At 34.3% G+C, this 17,688-nt stretch overlaps 1 protein-coding gene across 8 annotated transcripts in view; it reads left to right on the top strand.

Annotated features, from left to right (window-relative positions):
* LOC106883284 (regulating synaptic membrane exocytosis protein 1) overlaps positions 1-17,688 on the top strand; it is a 276,467-nt gene that overhangs the window by 223,272 nt on the left and 35,507 nt on the right. For 7 of the 8 annotated variants that reach the window (XM_052966022.1, XM_052966021.1, XM_052966023.1 and 4 more), the window contains 8 exons: positions 5,766-5,873; positions 6,207-6,330; positions 7,536-7,585; positions 9,208-9,326; positions 11,167-11,297; positions 12,307-12,472; positions 13,976-14,083; positions 15,509-15,626. In XM_052966022.1, coding sequence (XP_052821982.1) covers positions 5,766-5,873; positions 6,207-6,330; positions 7,536-7,585; positions 9,208-9,326; positions 11,167-11,297; positions 12,307-12,472; positions 13,976-14,083; positions 15,509-15,626 — 924 coding nt within the window. The remainder of the gene's footprint in view (positions 1-5,765; positions 5,874-6,206; positions 6,331-7,535; positions 7,586-9,207; positions 9,327-11,166; positions 11,298-12,306; positions 12,473-13,975; positions 14,084-15,508; positions 15,627-17,688) is intronic. The other variant, XM_014934236.2, reaches the window with a different exon arrangement.

The following is a 17,688-nucleotide window of genomic DNA, read 5'->3' as shown; positions in this document are numbered from 1 at the left end:
GTGTCCAATGAAGGAGGGTTGGCATGGGTGCCAGTCATCGAATTTGGTTCAATCACAATTTCAATCTCACTTGCCCCAACAGTCTTCGCAAGCCGAGTTTAGTGTCCAATGAAGGAGGGTTGGCATGGGTGCCAGTTGTCGAATTTGGATCGATTTCATTTGCCTCAACAGGTCTTCGTAAACAGAGTTTAGTGTCCAATGAAAGAAAGGTACGCATAAGTGGGCTGGCTACACCCCTGACAGAGGCCTCGGATTATTGTCTCACTTGGCTTGCTGGGTCTATTTGATATTGATGTACATTTAGTTCATATTTAGGCAATCATATCCTTTAAGTTGCTATTTTTTGTTTAGTATTTATTAGTTTTTTTTAATATTTATTTTACATATTTATTTCAGTCTTTTTCTTCTTTTGAAGTGTCTTGTGAATGAAATAATTGTCAGTAGTTTTATGTAAATCAATTTAGTTTTGTCCTTTTTCTTCTTCTTATTTTAGTATGTCTGAAAAATTGTGGAGAGACTTTACTTTCCATCTGGGCATTTTGTCTTTGATGAGAATGAGTTTAATTGATAAGTATCACTAAATTAGATTAATCAAAAATATAGTTTATTTTCTTTAACCTGCACCAAATAATGACAAGAACAACAACTACAATAATAATACTTTCAATCTATAGGCACAAGACTGAAATTTCGGGCAATGGGTGGGGGGTGGGGGTCATTTGATAATACTGATCCCAGTACTCAACTGGTACTTACTTCATTGAAGATGAAATTTTGGAAGGCAAAGTCAACCTTGGCAGAATTTGAACTCAGAATATAAAAATGGACAAAATGCTATTAAATATTTTGTTCAGTGTGCTAATGATTCTGCCAACTTACCACCTTAATAATAATGGTAATAATTCAGACAAGCAAAACCTTGTTGTCCCAACGACCATGCTCGAAATAGTGTTTTTTATGTGCCACCTGCACAGGAGCCAGTTCAGCGGTGCTGGCAACGACCTCACTTGAATGAATTTCTAATGTGCCACCGGCACAAATGCCAGTAAGGCGACGCTGATATATATATATATATATATATGAAATTTCATGTTATTTGCAATGACCTTGCAGAAACTAATGCTAGCTAAAAGAATGACTCAAAGAGGGCATTAATATCTAGGAATACTTGATGCATTATAAACAATTAATAGAATTGGAAATGATACATTTAATGTTGTAAGCCAAGAAACTCTAATATACCCTTTGTGAAGATAAAAATCAAGAGGAACATCTCTAAAGTTTTAAATTAATAAAAATGAAAAATAAAATGCTGTAGGAAGTTTGTCTGATCATTAGCAGTATGGTGGCAATTCTGAGCTTGTCTCTGCTATGGTTTTGGATCAGAATTAATGATAAAACTAAAAGTGGTTATTCTCTCATCATCATCATCATCATCATTGTTTAACGTCCGCTTTCCATGCTAGCATGGGTTGGACGATTTGACTGAGGACTGGTGAACCAGATGGCTGCACCAGGCTCCAATCTGATCTGGCAGAGTTTCTACAGCTGGATGCCCTTCCTAACGCCAACCACTCCGAAAGTGTAGTGGGTGCTTTTACGTGCCACCGGCACGATGGCCAGTCACGTGGTACTGGCAACGGCCACGCTCAAAATGGTGTATTTTACGTGCCACCTGCACAGGAGCCAGTCCAGTGGCACTGGCAACGATCTCGCTTGAATGTCTTTACACGTGCCAGTAAAGCAACGCTGGGTACAGGTGCCATCACAATTTCGCTTTCGCTTGCCCCAACAGGTCTTTTCAAGCCGAGTTATATGTCCAATGAAGGAGACGACATTATTTACTATTGGATCTAGCTAAATGTAACTGCTGTATCAGTTGTGCTGTAATTTGGAGATATTTTTTTATGATAAAAATGTGATATGAGATTGTTGGGATATCTTTTTCTTATTGCACTGGTTGAAATACTTGTTCATTCTTTCCATGGTCAACTATATAGGTATTACTTTGATTTCTGTTTCTTATAAGGGTTAACTTGGTAAATGCTTTGATCAAAAGCTTCAAAACAAATCACTATAATTTTACTCATTTACTGGTTTCAACAATCTGGCCATGACAATACTGAGGCACCACCATTAAATAATTTAATAACATTTTCTCTATTTGCCACATCAGTGGTCAAAATAATCACCATTATTGCCATATATTCTTATCATTGTTAATATCACAGCTCGCTTTACTAAAAGATTTATCATTTTTTTTTTTCTTTCTCTCCCTCTCTTTCAAAACCTATTATTTCAAACCATAGGCACAAAGTTTTCTCGATATCATTAACATCAAATGTTTTTTGCCCACAGTTAATTTCACTCATTAGAATCGTTTTAGTTTAAATTAGAAACATTTCTGTTTAGTTTTCATTTTCCTTATTTATCAAGTTACATATCTAAACTGACTTCTAAAACAGCATCCGAATAAAACTCCCTCAAATCATACTCTGCTAGAAATAGCAGTCTAATAAATCATCCTTACATTAATCTTATTTAAGATCAAGAGCATATCAGGCAATGTAATCCTAAATGTATAAAAATGCCTTTGATCATAGGTTTTCTTGATAAGGACTGGGGATAAACAACAACTAAATCAACTAGTTTAGGATTTTACATACTGTTTTTTTTTTTTTTGCAATAGTTTTCATGGTTTTCAATTTTCAAATTTTGTTTATTGATGTTTTTATAAATAGTTTTTCTCCTTGACAGAAGTAGGACAAACATTTAACCAAAAAGATTCTGCTACTGTTTCTTCTTTTACATTTTGTCATTGAACTTGCACAAAAGCTTTTGATACAAGCCTAACCTTAAATAAATCCCCCAACCCAGAAAAATAATATTTTTTCAAGTAAATAGTACAAATTCAATAACTGCTTGTTCTTTTAGTATTTTGTTGTCTTTACTATTAAAACCTTCTTAAGTTTTCATAACTAATTCTTCAAAGATTATTTTAAACATTTCTACAGATGTGGGTTTATAAAATTATAATTATCATGAAGTTTTGCAATAATAGTAGTTTTACAATTTAGTGTGAAATATTCTTAAATAAAATATCTATTGTCCATAATTTCATAAACTTTCATCAACAATGATTCTGCAAGTGATGTACAACAACACTAACATCTAAATCTATATTTCAAAAGTTTTGATGCACCTAATTTTCAAAACATCTTTTTACTGTCAAATAGTAATATGCATTGAGTAGAAAACTTTATTATTTAAAATATAATTAATATATAATTATACAAAAATAGAACTATAAAAAAAAAACAAGATGTTCTCATTTCAACAATATTTCAAAGTGGTTCATTTCTCAATGTATTTTAAAATGTAGTAGTCAAATGACTCCTCATTTATTTATGTTAGATATGAGAAAAATCTTCATATGTCATAATTGACCCTTTAAAAATGTTGTTTGCATTGAATTTGAAGAGAAGGTTAACCTCCATGATATAACATTGAAACATAGGGTTTCACAACATCTTTAGATTCATAGTGAAATGGCTTGTTTAAGATATGTGTAGCACATGAAAATTGAAGATAAGATGTTGTAAAACTTGTGTTGGATTCACATTGTAAGAAACAGCAAAGAATCTCACCAGATGGCTCCCTAGTAAGAGTTTCTGATTGTTACTACATACAAAGATGCTAAATTTAAAAAAGGTAGTGGGATACAGTTTATATATCATTTGCATTATGAGGGGGGTGGCCAGAGTTAGTGGTAATCAACAGAAAGTCATGCATACAGAAAAGAAAAATATCTTGAAAGGTTTCAAAATTGGTTGAAATGGATATTTACAGGATACAATTATTAATGCAGGCACATGTGGATCATTTAATAGGGAAACTTTTGATTCTAATATTTTGCAGTGGGAATAATCCATAAGAGAATTTGACTTGAAAGTTTTTCAAGGCATATTTTGTCAGTGTCAATTACAGCAGTTTTAGTTTTTGCCATTTTGCTCTAAAGAGAGAGTAAAATCCTTTTGTAAAAAATTGCAAGTTCTGCAAAATAGAAGGTAATCTTCTTGCTAGTTGAATCTTCCATCTAATTTCAATTCCTAGTTGTGACTGTTTCCTTTCATTTACACTTACAAGGCCTTCGAATATTACAAGTTCCAAACTCCTTCCTTGTAGTCAGTAGGGTTAGACACTCATTTATGGACATCTTATATGTAAAAGTCAGTTCAACGATTATTTATCCCAGTAATGTGAGATAAATTAAATAGCTACTGATTGAGAATTAACAGATACGATCACATGACTACACAAGACCATTTTAAAACTTTTGCACCAGTGTTCGTTTTCATTCCCTACTTTTTTCATGTTTAATCATCATCATCATCATCATCCTCATCGTTTAACGTCCGCTTTCCATGCTAGCATGGGTTGTAATATAATATAAAAAAGATTATTTAATTTTTGCGTATGTACACTTGTGGAAAATCATTATGTGTGTGTGTGCATGTGTATGTGTGTCATGCATATCTTTATGTTTACAAGCATTTATACATTAAAAATAAATAACAAAATCTCTTAATACTTAGTTTTAGACATAATATTAATTCATAAAAATCTATTATTTTCATGAATTATCTTTCATATAATAAGGCATCATACTGTTATTGATGTGAAAGAACAGAAAAATTTGAAAGATATGATGAGCTTCTATCTCTCTCTCTCTCTCTCTCTCTCTCTCTCTCATTCATTCACTCTCCCTTATCATCTTCCCCTATATGTGTGTGTATATATATATATATATGTATGTGTATATATATATATATATATATATATATACATTTTCTCCATTAACATTCTTACTGTTATCCATGATAGAATCCACACTCATATTAGTTTCATGTATCATCTAATTTAAATATTTTCAATGAGTCGTCCTACCAGGAACAAACAGTAACATTATATTTTCACTGTACAAGCAATTCTTTTATCATTAAAAGATGAAATCTATATTCATTTAATACTTGTAAAAAGAAAATCTGGAAAATTCTGAAAATAGCAAATGTTTTCAAGCGGCAGTTATATTTAGAAAATAATTTTCATTGTAACTTAAGCATGAGTTGCTAAATTAATTGCTTCTCTGTAAAAATCTTTCATTGTTGTTGGCATGGCTGCTCCAGTCAGTGGTGCTGGGAAGAGCTAACCAGATGACTGTAAATCTCTGCTACATCTGTACAACTTGCTCATGTGTGGTATATATATCTATATATATGTCAACTTTTGTATTGTTTTAATCAGCTGTCTGTATGTGCAATGTCATGTAGATGGTCAATCAAATTCCCTGTTCTAGAAAAGCTGTTTAGTTTGAATCCCACTTTAGACAACTGCTAGTAGATCCTTTGTGTGAAACCTCTTGTATTCAGATGTGTTGGTAATATTATTAACCCTGATCTATAGAGTTATGTTGATTGAGTTATTTTTTTGTATGAGCTACAAATAATTTTCCAAATGTTTAAGGAAGCTGAACAGATATGTCACATCTGAAAAGCTATGGGTTTTTTTTCTTCTTTTTTTTTTTATTACATTTTCATTACAGCTGATGTTGCTGAAATATGTTACATGAATTTAATATTTTCAGACGGCTCAATTCAACATCAACTAACTTGTAGAATGAAAGTAATTTTTTTACTCTTTTTACTGAATATAAGCTTTATGAATTTCTATTTCATAACAAACTGCATCATTATTTGTTTTGTTAGGTTTAAAAGTTGTTGGTGGTCGAATGACAGAAAAAGGTCAACTTGGTGCATTCATTACAAAAGTAAAAAAAGGCAGCATAGCAGATACTGTGGGCCATTTGCGGGCAGGTAATGTATTCAAGAAATTGCATGAATTTTTTTTTTCTTTTTTTTTTTTTATAGTTTCAGCTCAGAGCTACGGCCATGCTGGAATATAAAATTTATATACATTTGTTAGTTATTATATATTTTTATAAAGTTATTTTGATTTTACTTCATAGTATGTAATTTCATTAAATAATTTTTTTGGTAAATTACTTGAGTATTTCTTAATATTTTGTTCCCAAATACAAAATACTTTTCAGATTACTCAATCCATCTACATTACCAGTAGAATAAAATAAAATTGTTCTCTTTTCTTCATTATATTATAAAATGCATTAAAATTATTTTGTTTATCAGGAGATGAAGTTGTGGAATGGAATGGACGATCATTGCGTGAAGCCACATTTGAAGAAGTGTATGACATCATTTTTGAAACCAAACACGAACCTCAAGTAGAGCTAATTGTACATAGAAATGCAAAGTAAGTGTTAAAAGATCTTTATGGTATATCATCTTTCAATACACTTTTACATTACAAGATATTTCTGATGTCAAAGTATATCAAAACACTTAAATGCCTATTGTATTATTTTGCTATTATATTGCTGTTCTAAGTAAAAATCTGTGAGCAGCAGTTAAGGAATCAATGATAATATGATTTTGAAAATTTATATTCTGATTGCAATGTGTGAATACATCAGGATAGTATAGTCTGGGTCAGAGTAGAGAATACAATTTTAGTCTTCACTTCATTACAAAAATTTTGTTTTATATACCCATGTGTTTGGTGGAGGCACAACAGCCCAGTGGTTAGGGCAGCGGACTCGTGGTAATAGGATTGCGGTTTCAATTCCCAGACCGGACGTTGTGAGTGTTTATTGAGCAAAAACACCTAAAGCTCCACAAGGCTCTGGCAGGGGATGGTGGCGAACCCTGCTGTACTCTTTCACCACAACTTTCTCTCACTCTTACTTCCTGTTTCTGTTTTGCCTGTAATTCAAAGGGTCACCCTTGTCACACTGTGTCGCGCTGAATATCCCCGAGAACTACGTTAAGGGTACACGTGTCTGTGGAGTGCTCAGCCACTTGCACGTTAATTTCACGAGCAAGCTGTTCCGTTGATCGGATCAACTGGAACCCTCGACGTCGTAAGCGACGGAGTGCCAACAACAACAACAACCCATGTGTTTGAAATGGAGGCAAAAGATTATAAGCATTTTACTGAATTAAATATTTATGCTCTATAGCAGCATTGGTAATAACCCTAACTTTGAGGAGTTTTTAGTCTTTCTGCAAAGAGGTCATACTTATTCTAGCATAAAGTTAGGATGTATAGAAAATCATTTGATTATTACAAAATTTTGTTTCAATTATAGCTTTGATATACAAAATATCAAAATACCCATTATCGGATCAGGAGTGCATTTGTCAATCTAATAATGCAATTGTGGAAGAGTATTGTGTAAATTGTTATTGAATGAACTGATGAGTGGCCTACTTTACACCACTATAATGTTAACTTAACTTGATGTATCCTGTTGAACTGAGTAAATTTAGAATCATAGATATGAGAAAATAATGATTATTTGATTTTCAGATTCTCTTAAAATGCAGAATAATTGATTTTGATAGCTATTTTATAATAGAACTCCTTTAAATAATCATTTCCTATTTTTGTTTTTTCAGAACTGGTGAGATTCCTCCTGGCTTGCAGCAAATTGAGCCTTCAGGTAGAGGTAAGTGATAAAGTTTGTTAAATTTCAGCTGTTTAAATAGCTTTACAAATACACAAACCAGACACATTACCACCTTAAAATAGAACTGGCATATTAGATAATGTAGTTCTAGATATATTATCTGAAAATAAGATGAGAACAGCCTTGATCATAGGACTACTTGACCAGAGCTGACCAGAGAATAAAGTATAATCTCATACAAACAAAATCAAATATTCTAGAATAATTGTGTAAATATTTTTTAATTAAAAATTGCATTTCTATTGGATATTCTTAGATGCACATATAAATAGATATTATTAGCAATCTATTGCAGTTATTTAAATGGGTTCATCAAAATAATACAATATAACAGTTGACCACAATGCTAATTGCCTGGATCAGCCAGGCTGGCTGGTGCCAAGTCAGCTCTGCTGGCCACAGCATTTGCTCCATTCTTCTCTTGTGCTCTTGCTATTCTCCTCCACATTCCAAACATCTTTTCTTAAATCATCATCTCACCTGATTGGAGGTCTTCCAAGTGATCTCTTCCATTCGTGCAGATACCACTCAGCAACTGCTCAGGTCCAATCTCTTCAACAGCAGAGTGTTACCTGCAATGCTAACGCATGTGAGACTTGGGCCTTGATGAAGAGAAAAGAACATCTTATTTCTTTATTGCCCACAAGTGGCTAAACATAGAGGGGACAAACAAGGACAGACAAGGGGATTAAGTCGATTACATCGACCCCAGTGTGCAACTGGTACTAAATTTATCAACCTCGAAAGGATGAAAGACAAAGTCGACCTCGGCGGAATTTGAACTCAGAATGTTGCAGCATTTCACCCGGCATGCTAATGTTTCTGCCAACTCACTGCCTTATGCTAAGAAAAGAACAACATCTGTTTACGGCGCAGACAACCATGGAAAGGTTGATGTTTGGAATCTCACTAAGAGATATAAGGAGATCAGGGATAGAACTGGAGTGAAGGACATCATTGCTGAATGCCACCACACAAACTACGATGGGCCAATCATGCTGCAAGGTTCACAGACACAATGCTAATACACTCATAAAGTCATGAATGATTTTTTTTCCTCAACCATAAAATGGATTTTTTTCTACTATTCATGCCTTTAATGTTTGCTTCCAATCAAAGTAATCAAAGCTTTTAAAGTTTGATTCGAACCTATAGGAGTGACATGTTTCTCTTTTTTTGAGACATTCTGCAGTTATGGAGGTTTTACTTTGATGAGAAATCTGTGTATAACAGTTTTACTTCTTAATGTTTTAATGTTGTGTTCTCTGCAAGATCAGTGCTGTAAGGCCAAATGACAGTGGGTTTGATTTTATTTTTACTTATAAGCAATTACAGTTACCAAGTAATATGGTCCATGTTTGTTTTGCAGGAGTGTGTTCACAATATGATAATAATTTCTCCTGCACCTATTTGCAACAAAAGAGTTGAAGCTTTTGTGTCTTTTAGTAGCAGAGCTCATTACGCCGATTGAAATCTGTTTTATATCAAAGGATATTATAAGCAATTTATCTTAATTATTGAAATGAAGATGTATGTTTATATATTCTCACAATTTTCTTTTTCTCTTTTCTCTTTTTTTGTTATTTTAAATTACTTTTCAGCAGATTATAGTTCAAAAGATGGTCTCATGACTCGTCCCAGTGTCATGGTCACTTCCCCTGGATCACCGAGTGCCTCAGGAAAGCGGGTCCATTCACCGCAAATTACCGGAAAAATTCAAGTAAATTATCATAACATTTATTTTATAGATATCACTGTCATTGTACTTGTTAAAAGTATTTCTTTCTATAATCTGTCATCATTTAATGTCCATTTTCCATCCAGGCATGGGTCAAATGAAATTTACTATGGCCAATGCCCTTCCTGTTACCAACCATCACCTGTTTCATCATCGTCATCATCGTTTAACATCCGCTTTTCATGCTAGCATGGGTTGGACGATTTGACTGAGGACTGGTGGACCAGGTGGCTACACCAGGCTCCAATCTGATTTGGCAGAGTTTCTACAGCTGGATGCCCTTCCTAACGCCAACCACTCCGAGAGTGTAGTGGGTGCGTTTACGTGCCACCGGCACGAGGGCCAGTCAGGCGGTACTGGCAACGGCCATGCTCGAAATGGTGTATTTTACATGCCACCTGCACAGGAGCCAGTCCAGCGGCACTGGCAACAAGTTAATATTTCCCCATTCAGGCATGTTTTTCATGAAAGACTGGAAGTGAATGGCATCAGTTGTATGAAGGTGTCACTTGCTTACAACCATCACATGATATCAAAACAAGGGAACACACATACGCACACACACACACACACACACACACACAACACACACACACATACACACACACTGTTTCAGTTTCAGTTTATGAAATCCATTCACAAGGCTTTGGTCAGCCCAGAGTATATAGTAAAAGACACTTACTGAAGGTACTGTGCAGTAAGATTGAACTGAAGACCACATAGTCCAGAAGCAAACTTCTTAACCACACAGCCATACCTGCACCATGCTGTTATTTTAAAGTTGATGGTTGAGAACTGTTTACAACGATAGAAATTGTGCAAAATCTCACCAACATTACATTTCAAATTATCATGGAATCAGTTTTTTTCTCTTAAATTTGATATTAATAATAAATGTAAATGATGACAGAATATTTGAAGTAAGAATTAAGGTGGTGAGCTGGCAGAAACCTTAGCACAATGGGCGAAATGCTTAGTGGTATTTCGTCTGCCATTACGTTCTCAGTTCAAATTCCGCTGAGGTCGACTTCGCCTTTCATCCTTCCGGGGTCGATGTAATCAACTTAATCTCTTTGTCTGTTCTTGTTTGTCCCCTTTATGTTTAGCCCTTTGTGGGCAATAAAGAAATAAGAATACTTGAAGTAAGAAATTAAATCAATAATTTGCAAGTAGTGTTGTCAGATGAAGCAACTACAAATTCCTTTTAGCATGACAATCACAAACGTTAAGTTCTGTTTTACCTAAACAGAAAATCAACTGAATTAAAAGTACTATAGATATACTTATTCTTTTATTTGTTTCAGTCATTTGACTGCGGCCATGCTGGAGCACCACCTTTTAGTCAAGCTAATCGACCCCGGGACTTATTCTTTGTAAGCCTAGTACTTATTCTACCGGTCTGTCTAGCCGAACCGCTAAGTGACGGGGGCGCAAACACACCAGCATTGGTTGTCAAGTGATGTTGGGGGCACAAACACAGACACATAAACATATACATACATGTATATATATATATATATATATATATATATATATATAAGACAGGCTTCTTTCAGTTTCCATCTACCAAATCCACTCACAAGGCTTTGGTCAGCCCAAGGCTATAGTAGAAGACACTTGCCCAAGGTGCCACGCAGTGGGACTGAACCCGGAACCATGTGATTGGTAAGCAAGCTACTTACCACACAGCCACTCCTGCGCCTACTTGAAAAAATATTTTTGAAATGATATGCTGCACTGAATGGTAAAGGAATTTTTTTTTTTTTTAAATAGATAAAAATCTGATCTTTGTTGCTTTTATATATGATTTCTGTCATTTCAGATTCGAATGTGGTATGATGATAGTCGTTGTGAATTGTCAATTTGCATTGTCAGTGCCCTGGACCTACTTCCTTCAGCAGATGGCAAACTGCGCAACCCATACTGTAAGCTGTATTTACTTCCTGACAAAAGGTAAAAATTTTAATTATACTTTACCATCCATTATTGATCACAATTCCTTAATTCATTGCACTGTTTTACTGAAGAAATCAGGTATATCTACTCAAAATTTCATTGCCTTTAACTTAAAGCAGTTTTATATCCCAATCAATCTTTTATTGAGGAATGTCATGTTTGAAACTATTTTTTATTGAGATATGTCAAGTTTATTGAGACAATGTGACTTGCAGAAAATCATCATCATCATTTAACGTCCGCTTTCCATGCTGGCATGGGTTGGACGATTTGACTGAGGACTGGTGAAACCAGATGGCTACACCAGGCTCCAATCTGATTTGGCAGAGTTTCTACAGCTGGATGCCCTTCCTAACACCAACCACTCCGAGAGTGTAGTGGGTGCTTTTACGTGCCATCGGCACGAGGGCCAGTCAGGCGGTACTGGCGACGGCCATGCTCGAAATGGTATATTTTACATGCCACCTGCACAGGAGCCAGTCCATTGACACTGGCAACGATCTCACTCGAATGTCTTACTGGCAACAGCTACGCTCGAAATGGTGTATTTTACGTGTCACCTGCACAGGAGCCAGTCCATCAGCACTGGCAACAATCTCGCTCGAATGTCTTACTGGCAATGGCTACGCTCGAAATGGTGTATTTTACGTGTCACCTGCACAAGAGCCAGTCCATCGGCACTGGCAACAATCTCGCTCAAATGTCTTTTCACATGTCACTGGCACAAGGTGCTAGGGAGGCGATTTTGAAAACGATCAACGGCCACGCTCGAAATGGTGTATTTTACGTGTCACCTGCACAGGTTATTCAAATAATTTGCTTTTTGATTTGGACAGCTAACTTTATAGCAAGCCTTCTAATGAAATGTATGTATTAATCAATGTATATAAGATACCTTTAATATGCATGAAGGATATATGAAGTGAATTTTGAGAATGAAATTTATTGAAAATTTTACTTTATATAATCTACCAACTTATATGTCTCTATCTTCATACATTGACAGTGAGAAAACTAAAAGACGCACAAAAACAATTCCCAACACCAATGACCCAACGTGGAACCAAACATTTGTCTATGTTGCTGGTAAAGAATCACACTTCAAACAAAGATTATTAGAAATTACAGTATGGGATTATGACAGACTTGGTGCGAGTGAATTTCTTGGAGAAGTACGTTGGTCTTTTAGTCTACTATTTATTTGTTGTTTTACAATTAAAATATGAATTGTTGGAAAGTTCTAGCAAATTACTACTGAAAATTAAAAGTTTTACCTAAATTAGGCACAAGAGTGGTTGTGTGGTAAGTAGCCTGCTTAACAACCACATGGTGCCAGGTTCAGTCCTACTGCATGGCACCTTGGCCAAAGCCTTGTGAGTGGATTTGGTAGACGGAAACTGAAAGAAGCCCGTCGTATATGTATATATATATATATATATATACATGTGTGTGTGTGTGTATGTTTTTGTGTCTGTGTTTGTCCCCCCAACATCGCTTGACGACCGATGCTGGTGTGTTACGTCCCCATAACTTAGTGGTTCAGCAAAAGAGACCGATAGAATAAGTACCAGGCTTACAAAGAGTAAGCTCTGGGGTTGATTTGCTCGACTATAAAGGCAGTGCTCCAGCATGGCCGCAGTCAAATGACTGAAACAAGTAAAAGAGTAAACTCTAGAATAAACAGAGTATTTTTGTCAGTTGTGATATATAAATCCTTTACCCTTTACTTACTTCAGTCATTGGACCGTGGCCATGCTGTAGCATCACCTTGATAGAATTCCCCTGTACTTATTTTTAAAACTGGTACTTATTCTGTTGGTTGCCTTTGCCAAACTTCTGAGGATGTAAACAAACCAACACCAGTTGTTAAGTAGTGGTAGTGGACAAACACAAAGACACACACACACGCATACATATATATAAATATTTGTCTGAATGTATATATATATATATATATATATATATGTATGTATGTATGTATATGTATACACACATACTCACACATGTGGGGCTTCCACACAATTTCCATCTATCAAATTCACTCACAAGGCATACCAAGGCTATAGTTGAAAACACTTGCCCAAGGTGCTTTGCAGTGGAATAACGCTAACACCACATTGTTGCAAAGTGAGCTTCTTAAGCACATAATCATATACTCTTTTACTTGTTTCAGTCATTTGACTGTGGCCATGCTGGAGCACCGCCTTTAGTCGAGCAAATCGACCCCAGGACTTATTCTTTGTAAGCCTAGTATTTATTCTATCATCCTCGCTAAGTTACGGGGACGTAAACACACCACCATCGGTTGTCAAATGATGTTGGGGGGACAAACACGGACACACAAACATATACACACACATACATATACATATATATATATATACATATATACGACAGGCTTCTTTCAGTTTCCGTCTACAAAATCCACTCTCAAGGCTTTGGTCAGCCCGAAGTTATAGTACAAGACACATGCCCAAGGTGTCACACAGTGGGACTGAACCCGGAACCATGTGGTTTGTAAGCAAGCTACTTACCACACAGCCACTCTTACGCCTATTTGTATAAACATTTGATATTATTTTAAATTTGTCAATAACATTTTAGAATAAACATGTCAGTTGTTTTATGTAAATGTACAAATGAATTTTTTTTAAAAGATATTCTATTTTCTTCAGGTAATAATTGATTTATCTCGAGCCAATTTTAAGGATGATCCTCTGTGGTATCCACTACGGCAGCAGGATGAATCTAATATTCAACTGCCCACATCTTCCTCACGCACAGTAAGTAAACAATTTTACTATACAATACTGGAAGTTACAGGAAAGAATATGTTTGGAAACATTACTGAAAAGATTACTTTCTGTTCTGTTATTTTGTGCCACTCATATCCTCATCATTTTTATCATTATTATCATCGTCTCATGTCCATTTATCCATGCTTGCATGTGTCAGATGGAATTTGTTAAGGCAGGTTTTCTTCTGTGGATGTTCCTCCTGTTCCCTACCCTCACCTGATTCCAAGCAAAAACTAAACCTGTTTTGAGAATGAAATGTTAGTAAGAGATATTCTAAGCTTGATGCCAAATAAAGGAATACAACATTTTGATTGACAAAAGAGTTTGCCTATAAATTCCAGAGGCTGTTTTGCTGCTAGAGAACGGAATATATGGAAAAGCCTTGATATGTTCACACTAGGTTCGAGGGAATTTGAATATTAAAAGAAGGGGATAATGAAGAGAGTTGTAATTCCAAAACAGAAGTGCATCCAAAAAACGTCCAACGAGGTTTATCTTGAAATTACTACTATTTAATATTATCAGATTGTTAGATTCTCATTGTAGAATATGACATTTTTTTTTATTGACGAAGAAACTGGAATTAGAAGTGAATGAGAGACAGTATTTAGAGTGTTCTAAGTAAAAAGCTAAGATGATAATCAGTATTGAAAGAATGATTTAAGTTTATTTTTCTTTTTTTTTTCTTTATTGCCCACAAGGGGCTAAACATTGAGGGGAAAAACAAGGACAGACAAAGGGATTAAGTTGATTACATTAACCCCAGTACACAACTGGTACTTAATTTATCGACCCCGAAAGGATGAAAGGCAAAGTCGACCTCGGCGGAATTTGAACTCAGAACGTAATGGCAGACGAAATACCACTAAGCATTTTGCCCAAAGTGCTAACGTTTCTGCCAGCTCGCTGCCTATCTCTTTAGTACAACACCCCTGCCGGAGCCTCATGGAGCTTTAGGTGTTTTTGCTCTATAAACACACACAATGCCCGGTCTGGGAATCGAAACTGCGATCCTCCAACTGCGAGTCCACTGCCCTAATCACTGGGCCATTGCACCTCCACAATGATTTAAGTTTATTGCAGAATGACCCTCATGAAATGGTGCTTTGTCAAACTCGTTACTAATATCTTTCATTGGTATAAGGTCATAGATTGTCGAGTGTGAATCAACCCCAGTGTATGATTAGTAATTATTTTGTCAATCCCGGAGGGATAAAAAGCAACGGCAAATCTAAGAATATTTGAACTAAGCTAAATGGATGGAGCTAAATTTTAAAGCCTTTTATTTTTTTCTGCACCATTATTGTTAAATATTTTAACATTATAAGCAGTTTATTAATATTAACCAAACTTTTATCACATCTACAAAAAACATTATGAATTTACTAAATTTCTAATTTCTTTTCTCAGAAAAGTAGCCATGATCCTGGTGATATTCAAAAGGTTCATCTTTCCCCACCTGTTGGCTCTCGGGGTTTCAGTGACAGTGATATGTCAGAATTTGATTATGATGACAGTTTTCAAACAGGTATAATCTTGCATCATATTTATTGGAAATTTATGAACTCACTTAATGTATCATTTTCTCAAATATTTATAACTGGATGCAGCTATAATTGTACTGGCACTTGATATAATCTGATGACTATTCCCTTTGGTGTACTTTCAAACTTTTTCAAATACTACTCTTATAAACTGTATAATAACTAATACTTTGTTTTTATTTATTGTTTGCATCTCTCTGTAATATTCTTTATATTATTCAGCATGCTGATCAAAATAATTTTGAAAAACTATTATCCTTAAAGTGCTCTGTCCATTGATGAAGCTTAACTTATAAATCACACTTGAATCTGTTGTGGTTAATATTAAAAAATTCCTCTTTCAGCTTATTGAAACTGTTGTTATAATGCAGCACCTACTGTGTGGTTGTATGTATTTTGCTGTCATTTTACTAAACTGTTCTTTGTTTTGTGTAATTTGAAATGCACAGTGATGTTTTGGGAAAAAAATCTTGATTCTACAGAAATTCAAAACATTCCTAACTCATTTTAAAAAATAGCATGTCATTTATTATTATTATTATTTTATTCATTTATTTATGTATTTTTGTATATTTTCATGCTGTTTAACATAATTATTGCAAACATCAAAAGATTTTTTTTAAAATATACTTTGTGATCTAGACACTAAAATCACTTTATAAAAATTTATAGGCTTAACTAAAAATTATGATCCAGTTTGTTATAGAAGATAAAATCAGATTCCTGGATATATAAGTGTAATAGAGCATCAATAATCATCATCATCATTGCCATCATCCTCATCCTCTTCATTATCATTAGTTAACATTAATTTTTTTTCATGTTGGTATAGGTTAAACACAGATTAATATCAACAGCTTACCTTAGATTGATGTCCTAAACCATTATTAATTTAATACTTTGCTTTTGCAATTCTTCATGAGAACATGTTTAAGCAAAACTAAACTCACAAGGAGCTAGAATTATTTTACAATACATGTTTGATTATAAAGTGTGGTTTTCTTTTTCCCAGAAATTGTCTCTGAGAAAGACGGGTCACCTTATACTCAAATTCTTACAACAATGCTCATATTTAACAAGGATACATATGAGCCGTTTTCAAGGACAAAATACATGCATTCAAACATATCTATATTATGTTTAAATATTATTTATTTTCATTAAACATAAAGCTCATTCTTTAGAAAAATAATAGAATCAAGTGAAATGCAGTGAAATATAAAGCTTGTTTTTACCAACCTCTGTGTTACAAAATGAAAAATTGGTCTGTTTGGGTATTAAAACTCTGGACCTAGACAGATAAGACTAAATGTTGTGAGGTATTTAGCATATAACTTTATTGTAAACATTACAAATATTATTTCAAATTTCATATCACTTCACACAAGCTGAAAATGTTCAACTTAAACATCTATTTGATCAACATGGATTAAATTAGCTTGAATAATGATTTATAATCAATCAATTCTTCCATCCATATTTCCATTCATCAAGATCCTAAAATGTTAATGAAATAATATGCAATTATATTTCTAACAACAATATATTCTCTAAAGATCTTCTAAGTTGCCCAACTTATATATATATATATATATTCTTGATCCACTGTTTTGTATAAAATAAGGTGTTGAGAACCTGTGTTACAAATAATGCTTGGAACTTCACTTGTGTGTAAAATTAACATATCTAGAAATTATTGAATTCAGTGAAGTTAGAAAAGATAATGGGTTTAACAGCCTAGTTAATATTTTACTTGCTACTATGTTTTATCCTCACTGCTTCTTTAGTTCTTCCTTCCACACTTATCATGTTGACTTACAACTGCTTACAGCACATTTTCAGTGAAGATTTATCATCTATAGTATTCATATTGCTTCGTTGTCAAGTGAATTTATATGGCACCATGTTTTTTTTATATATTCATCATTCATTATTTAACATCCAATGTTAACCATGTTTTATATGTATTAGAAAGATCTACTCACCCACAGCTCTCATTGAGCATGAATAAGGAAAAATGAAATAACTTATTGGAATATGAATAAT

Source organism: Octopus bimaculoides, chromosome 3 (genome assembly GCF_001194135.2).
Source record: "Octopus bimaculoides isolate UCB-OBI-ISO-001 chromosome 3, ASM119413v2, whole genome shotgun sequence".
Taxonomy (NCBI): Eukaryota; Metazoa; Mollusca; class Cephalopoda; order Octopoda; family Octopodidae; genus Octopus; species Octopus bimaculoides.
Note: the sequence above shows the minus strand (reverse complement) of the source record. Positions and strands in the feature narration are given on the sequence as shown.